General features: G+C 42.0%; 1 protein-coding gene across 1 annotated transcript in view; it reads left to right on the top strand.

The window, feature by feature from the left end:
* CEP104 (centrosomal protein 104kDa) overlaps window positions 1-9,974 on the top strand; it is a 52,778-nt gene that overhangs the window by 10,659 nt on the left and 32,145 nt on the right. The window contains exons 2-6 of the mRNA XM_006885805.1: window positions 251-424; window positions 794-932; window positions 5,508-5,570; window positions 6,316-6,392; window positions 9,214-9,382. Coding sequence (XP_006885867.1) covers window positions 251-424; window positions 794-932; window positions 5,508-5,570; window positions 6,316-6,392; window positions 9,214-9,382 — 622 coding nt within the window. The remainder of the gene's footprint in view (window positions 1-250; window positions 425-793; window positions 933-5,507; window positions 5,571-6,315; window positions 6,393-9,213; window positions 9,383-9,974) is intronic.

Here is a 9,974-nt window from a genome sequence, read left to right on the forward strand (position 1 = left end):
GACACCGATGCAAGGGCAAGAGGGAATTTATTTCAGATTCGAATCCGGGCCTCGCTCAAACCATGCTGAAAGAGCAGGGAAAATGGCGCAGCTAGGAGTAATGTCTTCATCATCTTTGTAGCTTCAGCACCTACACATGTTTACAGCAGGCCCTGGGGAAATGCTTACTGCATGGAAAAATGGAACACTAGCACCCAGAAGCCCTCTGTAGTAATTGTTAAGAAACAAACAAAATTGTATTTGCTTTCAGATTTTGCCAGTTTCCACAAGAAATTGTTCTTCAAATGGTAGAGAGATGTCGAATAAGAAAACTGCAGTTGCTCGCTCACCAGTATATGATTTCAAGTAAAATTGAGTTCTACATTAGTGAAAGCTTGCCTGAATATTTTGTGCCCTATCAAGCAGAACGCTTTCGAAGACTCGGGTAAGAATGAAATTGAGTATTTGCTGTGACATTTAGCCAGGCTAATGCTCTTCCAACTAATTAAAACTAATAGATTACCCCCATCTTTGGGTCTTATTACATACTATTTGGTTCAAGATTCTGCAGTTTTAAAATGCCTGACTCCTACTGAATAGACTTACCATTTTTATCAGTGGTGGTCAACTGCTTTACAGATAAAGGAACACTCCTTAAAGCAAATTGGAGTGACTTCTAAGGCTTTTTTCCTTTCTATTTTTTTAATTTTGTTTTAGTCTAAAACTGTTCCTTAAACTGAATGAGCAGAAGTGGCTTTGTGTATCTGTACACGTTCCCATGAACACAGTTCTCTGTTGGGTCTCTTTCTCCCAGTTACGTCTCCCTGTGTGATAACGCAAAAACTGGCTGCAAAGCCCGGGAGCTGAAATCCGTGTATGTGGATGCAGTTGGGCAGTTTCTAAAACTGATCTTTCACCAAAACCATATCAATAAATACAACATCTATAATCAGGTAAGATGAATGCAACTCACTCTGGCCTCCAAGCCTCTATCTATGACTGTGTTGTTCATCAGCATACATCCATGTTAACAAAGGTCATACATCTTTTCTTAAATGATTTCCAAACTTTTTCCTTTGGAAAAAATGTATTTTTCTAGAAGAATGTTCCGCTCTGAATCTGCTCACTGATGCAGCAGCCACTGATCACATGTGGATGTTGTCTACTGGCAGTGTGGCTGTACTGGTGAGGGTACTGGCAGTGTTAAAGACTTTCAAAGACTGAATATGGAAATAAGTGTCAAGTTGCTGTGTGTTCCAAATAAAATGATTTTCACCTGTTTCTTTTTAACTTTAATGTGCCTCCTGTTGTTGTTAGGTGCCATCGAGTCGAGTATGACTCATAGTGACTCTATGAACAAAAGATCTGATCCCTCTTCTATCTAGCACCATCCTCAACTTCCTGACATAAAAGAGCCCATTGCAACAGTCATCCTGTCAATCCACCTGGTCGACGGTCTTCCTCTCCTTCACAGACCCTGCACCCTTCCCAGCATCATGTCCTTCTCCAAGGAATAGCCCCTTCTAGCAATATGCCCAAAGTATGTGAGATAAAGCCTCATCGTTGCCTCCAAAGAGCACTCTGGCTGCACCCTCTCCAAGACATATCTGTTCTTTCTCTTGACCGTCCATGGAATATTCAGTGCTCTTCTCCAACACCACAGCTCAAAGCCATCAATTCTTTTTATGTTATCCTTATTCATTATCCAGCTCTTGGATGCATAGCTAGTAATCAGAACACCATGGCCTGAATCAGACACACCTTAGTCCTCAAACTGACGTCACTTAATTTGGCGAGGTCCCTAACTACAGATTTTCCCAGTGCAATCATCTCCTTATTGTCTTAGTGCTGGTACCAAGGGTGTTAATTGTGGATCCAACCAAGCTGAAGCTGTTGACATTTTCAATCGCCTCTCCATCCATCATGACACTGCCTGTTGGTCCAGTGGTAAGAATCTTTGTTTTCTTGATATTGAGACGCAATCCATACAGAAGGCTGCATTCCTTGACCTCTGCAACAAGCACCTCAAGTCCTCCTCACTTTCAGCATGCAAGATTGTGTCATCTGCATAACGTACGTTATTGATGAGTCTCCCTCCAGTCCTGATGCCACATTCTTCTTCACAGAGTCCCGCTTCTTGGATAATTTGCTCAGCCTTTAGGTTGAACAGATATGGAAAGAGAATACAACCTTGATGCACTCCCTTCCCAGTTCCAAACCATGCAGTGCTTCCCTGTTCTGTTCACACAACAGCCTCCTGGTCCAGGTATAGGTTCCGCATGAGCACAAACATGTGCTCTGGGATTCCCATCCTTCTTAATGTCAGCCACAACTTGTCATGATCCACACAGTCAGACACCTTTGCATAGTCAATAAAGCACGATTACACATTCTTCTGGTATTCTTACTTTCAGCCAGGATCCATCAGACATCAGCACTGATATCCCTGGTGCCACAGCCTCTTCTAAATCCTGCTTGAGCTTCTTGCAGTTCCTGATCTATGTCATGTTCCAGCTGTTTTTTTAATGCTCTTCAATGGTATTTTGCTTACATGTGATATCAGTGATATTGTTCAATAATTTCCACATTCAATTGGCTCACCCTTATAGGTGGTTCACAGTATATTTCTCTTGGGCAGCATTGTCCCAGATGAACCCTCTTAAATTTTTACAAGGCAAATCTGGTGGAAATTAGAACCACGTATAATGTCATGTGCAACCCAGAATCCTCCAGATCCCAGTTACTCTTTTGTTACTCCATTCTCCTCCTCTTCTTTCTCCATTTCTTGCCTCTTTTTCTTTTTTTTTATGATTGCTGTAGTGGCTACCAGGACTTTGAACCAGTTTGTTCCAGTTTGTTCCCTTGATGAGGATTTACATTTCCACTACAGATGAATTGAATCAGAATCTACATTTTAACAAGACACTCAGGATATTCTTATGTTAATTTTTAAGTCCATCTCTTTTTTTCTCCTGTTTCACTTTAAACTGCAAGGAAAAACCATGTGGACCTTTACGATCTTGTTTTCTCATCAGCCAGATACACAGGTTCATTACATGCAAGTTCTACCTTCCACCAAACATATGAACTTGACTCAGACATGTTTTCTGCCACAACTTAAAAAGCATCACCCTTCCTCTTCTGTCTAATCACGTGCTCATTTTCTTTTAAAGCCTCACTAAAAGCCCATTTAGTGTTTACATTTCTAGCAACATTCTGCTACTGGCGCCTTATGTATTCTCTAAGATGATCGACTTTCTCTGTGGCTCTTCTCACTTATTTCTGAGCCTTCACCAGACTTGCCTTTGACAGTCATAACTCTATCAACACTATCTTCAAGGCATCCTTGCCTTTTACTATTGCTATTGTTGTTTTTTGCTGTTGAGTTGCCTGCGATGCAGTGACCATATACACAATAGCTCTGAACTCTTATTTGTTGTTGTTGTTAGGTGCCCTTGAGTCACTTGCGACTCAGTGACCCTATGTACAATGGCTCTGAACTCTACTCTTTCCTGAGCCAATCTCACCATCTCTGACATACCTGTTGTGTTGAGTCTCCTGCGACTCATAGCGACCCTATATGCAGCAGCTCTGAAGCCTGCCCTGTCCTGAGCCAGTTTTACTGATTCCAACATAACTCCCCCAATTGCCCCAGTTACTGTATAAATCCATCTCATCCAGGGTCTTCCTCTCCTGCACTATCCCTCCAACCTTCTGAGCATGATGTTCTTCTCCAGGGACTGTTCTCTCCTGGCCACGTGCCCAAGGTACGTAAGACAGAGCTTCTCAATCCTAACCTCCAAGGAGAAACTTGGTTTCACCCTCACCAAAAAAGATCTGTTTGTTTTCTTGGCAGTCCATGGTACGTTGAAAACTCTTTTTCAGCACCGCAAACAACTCAAAAGCATCAATTCTTCTACAGTCATCTATAATCATTGTCCAGATCTCTGATGCACAGCAAGTAATTGCAAAATCCACAACTATTAAGCATTTTAAAATTCTTTCAGTCTCTACCCATTACCCAATTCCCAAACAGTTTCCACTTAACAGTGCCACCCTGCTCCTAGTACCAAATTCTGTTTTGTTTTCTGATAGAATTCCAGAGGAAAATTCTTTTTTGTTTTTCCTTCACAGTTTAGCAAACTAGAAATCCTAATTCAGAGTGCCAGCTGCAGTGGAAAGCTTTCTCTGTCAGCTCTGGAAACAAGTCTTTGCTCTTCAGCTTCTCCTTACTGGTTTCTTGTGATCTCCATGAGTCCTACCTCATCCTCCTCTCTCCATTGCTTCTTTAATCCCTTATATCTCAGAGAGATTCAATCAGGACGTCTGACACAGATCCTCCCTCATCAGCTTCACGAAGGTAACCACTATCAGTCAAGTCCAGTCCAGGTCACGGTGACCCGACGTCAGTTTGCTGAGACAGTAAATCTTGTCAGGAGGAGACTGCCCATCTCTCTGTCACAGAGCACCCAGTGGAAGTGAGCCTGTCAGCTAGAAGCCCAATACATAGTGCACTACTACGCCAAAGGGTGCTTTTTCCAAAAGGGGATATAACCACAGGCCTAGAGGTTGGAGTTTACAACACACAATTCAGTGTATAACAAGGATGTATGATAGGATCATGTGGCTTGGTCTTAATATATAGCAGGATTCCTTGGCAGGAAGCTAGGAGACAATTCTTAACCTTGTCCATTGTCCTAATTGCATATGTTAACACTGATCTTCCAGTACCCACACCGGTTATCATGATAGGCTGTGTTCACAGGGAGCCAGGAGGAGCATGGCTGTAGGAAAATGACAACTCCTCAGGGGAGAACCACTGACTTACACAAACTACTGAGCTGTGTTCATTTGTCACTAACTGCCAGGTTTGACAGTTTGAATCCACCAGCTTTAGCTCAGGAGGAAGACAATCTCCTCCCATAGACATGTCCAGTCACCTTGGAAACCCAGGAGATGCTGTCATGAGCTAGAACCAAGTCAGCACCAGTGGTTTATGTTAGTTCGTATTTCAGTCTCTGATACGGCAAGACCGTATAGACATGACTTTCATAACTGACCTTGAATGGATGGCTTGGTAGGAAGTTAGTTTACAACTTGGGAGTTTTGTGGGTTTAGTTTTGTTTAACCCTTGTTTTAGGATCTTTCAGACAGTTAAAAGTAACCACTTGGTTTAGCATCATTATAGTATATCATTTATTCTGTGCACTGCAAAAGGGACCCAGGTGGTGGGGGAGGGGGGGGTATGTGTTGAGCTGCTTAATAAATGATGGTTCAAATCCACTAGCCATGCTGTGGGAGGCAGCAGACAAGGCTGTCTGCTATTACCATATGTAGCCTTGGAAACCAGTGGGTGGTTGTCATGTTTGAAATTAATTAGACAGTGGTACGCTTGGTAAACTTCATTTATAACATTTATAATGAATGCATGTTAATGTGTGTTATCCCACTTGATAGTGTAACAGTTATACTTTGCCACTTTACATTTCATTTCTGTGGATGAAGAAGTTCATTTAACTCTTTCTTAGGTTGCTCTGGTCGCGGTAAATATCATTGGAGACCCTGCTGATTTCTGTGATGAAAGCAATATTGTAAGTTTTAGAAGTCTAAGTCCTAGAGAAGAAAGCATTTTTATTAGGAGATGATATTTTTTTAATTTTATTTTTTATTTTAATAATTTTAATGAACATTTACAGAGATTTTGGATTTCATTCATTGTTGCACTTTTCTCCCTGCCCAGCCCTCCCTTCCCCCGACCCCTCCCCTTACCTCTTTGAAAAGAAAAATTCTTTGGTAGATGATATTTTTTAAAATCACAAAATGTACTATCTTCAAACTCTTTACAAAATTGACTGCTGAGTAATTATCAAGTACTTTCTAGCAGCAGCGACCACACAAAACTTCTCTTTTACCCAAGAACTTTGGCCATGTTTCTGAGAAACTAAAATCATTGAAGCTCCTTAACATCTTTTTAATTTTTTCATTTTATAGTAGTTTGTATACAAAATTTGTATACATTGTGTCTCACATTTTTCCTTCATTGACATTGTATTTTATACAATCATGGGCAGACATTGTGTTTTACAAAATTAATCACCATTGAAGTATGCCCACCATTACTACCATTACATTTTCAGGTCCCCACCAAATCTTTCCCATTTCCTTTACCCCCTCCCTCTACCCACCAAATTGTGTGACCCTGTGATTTTCTCGCACCCTCCCTCACCCCTCTACTCCCACTCCTTCCATCTTGATCTTTATAATGTTTTAGTGAAGCGTTTTTTGCATTGTTGGGTTTTTTTTCCTGAAATGCTAAGAATTCTTTTGCTCCCATAGACTTCTAGAGAGAAGCTGATTGACCACTACCTGGGGCACAGTGCCGATGACCCGGCTCTGGATGGCACGTATACTGGGTAAGAAGATGGCCTCTGCCCAGAAAATGGGTTTAGGCAGCTTTTCTTAGAATCACAAAAGTGGAGTTATAGTGCAGCAATGAATGAATGGAAATCAAAAGTGTCTGTAAATTTTCATTGAAATTAATAATTTTTTAAAAAAAGTGGAGTTATTTCCAAAGGACCCCAGGTTGAAGGCCCCCAAATTCAGTTTAGAGCTTGATAAGCCACTGATTGGAGTATCTTAAATATACCTACAAATTAAGATCATGGTTTCATTTAGTGCACTTTCATTTATTAACCTTCAGAGACTCATTTCTTGTATTATTCAGACTACTAGAAGATTCTTAAAATGTGTTTGGAAGAAAAATCTATCAACCAAAAGTCTTTTTGATATTGGCAGTTTGACAGACTCCTTTCTTTAAAGATACCAGACAGATCGTGAGTGGGGGACACAGACCGGGTGCCCTGTGTTTTTCACTCACTCTGCTGCACCCCCTCCTCCGAGAGCCCCTCCTCAGAACAGGCAGCTTCCTCAGCACCCTGTCAGTGGGCTCCCTGCTTTGAAAACAGTTGACACAGGTAAGGATCCTCCTTCCAAAGGTGCCTGATCTAAATAAAAGCATTCAAAACAGCACCGTAGTCCTCATGACAGTAAACACAAGAGAAGATGCTTAACTTATCGTAGGCATTTGCAGTTGCCTACAACTCTGGTACCACCTCACTCTCACCTACCCGCAAACTGCTGACGGACGGTACATAATGTGTCCTGGTGCCAGGTTCTTCTTTTTGCCAAAACAGATAGTGTTTCGCCGTGTGTGCTGTATTAGGATGCACTGATGTCCGTCCGGAATTGTTCTGCTAACTCTGCAGAATAAAGAAAAATGATATCCTCCTGTGCGATTTACAGTCTTGCAAGCCCACTAGACAGTCAGCTGGGTTGATTTCCATCCACACGGTAATGAGAGATTGCTGGATTTAGTCTACATGAAACTCGGTTACTTACCACTAGAGGGCACTCTGAGCGAAAGTCGATTGCATTGCTCTGGAATTCTTTCTAGGGTACTTACTGGACACCCTAGTTTTTCTTTTGTAAAATTTACAAAGTCAATTGAAGGCCTTGATTTCATTACTAGGACTTCACAGCCAAGAACTTGGTGTTTAGCTAAAATTATGTGACTCTGTAGACACCCTACATTGTATTGCTGCTCCGGCATCCTGAGGTTAGAGGATATTGTTAAACTTCTGACACAATCCTGGCCTCCTGTCCAGCGGCTGCTACAGCCCAGCTCTGGGAGTCCCACAAAGGGACTACCAGGGATACCGGGTCTTCCTGGAATGTGACTCAGTCCCAGGTTCTGTTTGGATGTACTGTTGTACAATTTGGTGAGTTCTTGTGGCCTGGCAGTAAGAAGCTGTGCTTACAATCCCAAAGGCATGTGGTTCAAATCTGCCACATTCTGTGTGGGAGAAGGATGGGCAGTCTCCTCCCATGTGATTTACTGCCACTGAACACCTGCTTGAAGGTCAGCTTTGAGTTGGTTCTGACACCATGGCACATAACATTGTGCAAATTTACCAGCTAAATTAATTCATGTGTGTGTGTTTGTGTGCCATCAGATTGGATCTGCCTGGTACAGGAGGAGATTGTCCCTCCTCTTCCAGCAGAACATCTGATGGATTCAAACCACACACCTCTGGGATTGCAGTGCAGCTTCTTGCCAATAGGCCACCAGAGCTCACCCAACTATTTTAATTTTTATACAAAATTTTGTATAATTCTTATACAAAAGTAAAAATTTTTTCCACGAAAATGTGTTCATTAGCTAAACAAATGACTTAATGTAATTGAGACAGCAAACAAACTAAGATATTTTGAAATTTGGCCTCAGGAAGTCAAACAAGTTTTTGTTGAGAAGTAAGCTGACATTGTTCCCAGCATTAGAACTGAAAGCAAGCTGGTGAGTGTCCTGCTTTAGCATTTGAAAGGAAGACCGGAGACCATACTTAATCAGGAACAGGTTATTCAAGTGACTGGAACAATGCATTTTTTTAAAAAATTATTGTTGTGTACTGTCGAATCAGATCCAACTGGTATAGGAGGGGATTGCCCCTCCTTCAGTGGAGCATCTGGTGAATTCAAACCTGGCGCCTTCGGGATTACATCACAGCTTCTTCCCATTAGGCCACCAGAGCTCCCACATGCATTTCTTTTTGAGAGCATGCTTCTGGTCCCCTACAGGACTCAATGGTTGATAGAAGTGAACACTGGAAAAAAAAAGAAGTGAACACTGAGGGGCTGGCACAAGAGTGGCCTTTGTTAGCCTTTCTCATTCCTTACAGTTACTGTGCTGCTCTGATAAAGCATGGGGGCCTGGACCTGCCTCAGACCCCCCCCCCCTAAGATGGAGCTGGTCACTCATTTGCTTTGTTCTGTGAGTTTTTTCCCCAGTTCTACGAGCAGCACACAGCCACTGTCACAGCCCCGTTGCCAAGGACAAAGCTTGGCACAGAGCGCACTCGCTGAATCTCTGTGGAATGAGTGAGTGAGTGAATGAATGAAGGCACCAAACGCTGAGATTCTCTGACATGCATTGTGATTACTGGCTAAGAGCATGGGCTTTGGAACCAGGAAAAACCTGCTAGCACATAACAGCTGTGTGACCTGAAGCATTTGACTCCTTCCTGTACTCTCTGCTTTCCCACAAAGGAAGTGCTCAGCTGGTGGGGACAGCCTTCCCTGACACCTGCATGACCTCAGGCTGAGCGCACAGGGGCTCCCCTGCCACTGTAAGGTCACACAGTTAAAGATTTGCTCTGAATATGCATTTCTCCCCTCCAGGAAACCTGACTACATTTCTCCGCTAGATGACCTAGCTTTTGACATGTACCAAGATCCTGAAGTCGCACAGATTATACGCAAGTTAGATGAAAGGAAACGAGATGCTGTCCAAAAGGAGCGTTATGACTATGCCAAGAAGCTGAAGCAGGCTATTGCTGATTTGCAAAAGGTATGACTTCCGGATGTTGCATTCTTCCCGAATGATATTCTTGCTATCTTCCCTCAGCTCATCTAGTCTTCATTCATTAGTGTTCAAGATCTGAAACCTATTCCGGAGTTGGTAATTAAATTCAAGGGGATAAACTCAAAATTTAATTTTTGATTCCTGGGGATATGATTTAACCTTCTTTCGCTTTAATTTGAAATTGCATATGATCAGTTGTTGGTCTGTTCCACAAGCAGATCCTGGCCTAGATTTCACTGCTAATATTGAACTTTTCCCAATGATTCCTTCCACAGATGTAATCGATCTGATTTCTGTGCCTACCATCAGGTGAAATCCATGTGTATAGCCTGTATTTATGTTTCTTATAAAAGGTATTTGCAGTGAATAAATCATTATGCAGAATTCTATCATTCTATCCCCACACTCATTTCTGTCACTAAGTCTATATTTTCTGACTAGTGATCCTTCTTCCTCATTGCCAACTTTGCATTCCAGTCACCCAGTATTATTGATGCATCTTGGTTACATGTTTAATAGATTTCTGACTGCAACATTTGGCAGAAATCATCTATTTAATGCCTCTTTGATTCTGGCT

The sequence above is a fragment of the Elephantulus edwardii genome, unplaced genomic scaffold (assembly GCF_000299155.1).
Source record: "Elephantulus edwardii isolate Elephantulus edwardi_28Jun2011 unplaced genomic scaffold, EleEdw1.0 scaffold00045, whole genome shotgun sequence".
Lineage (NCBI taxonomy): Eukaryota > Metazoa > Chordata > Mammalia > Macroscelidea > Macroscelididae > Elephantulus > Elephantulus edwardii.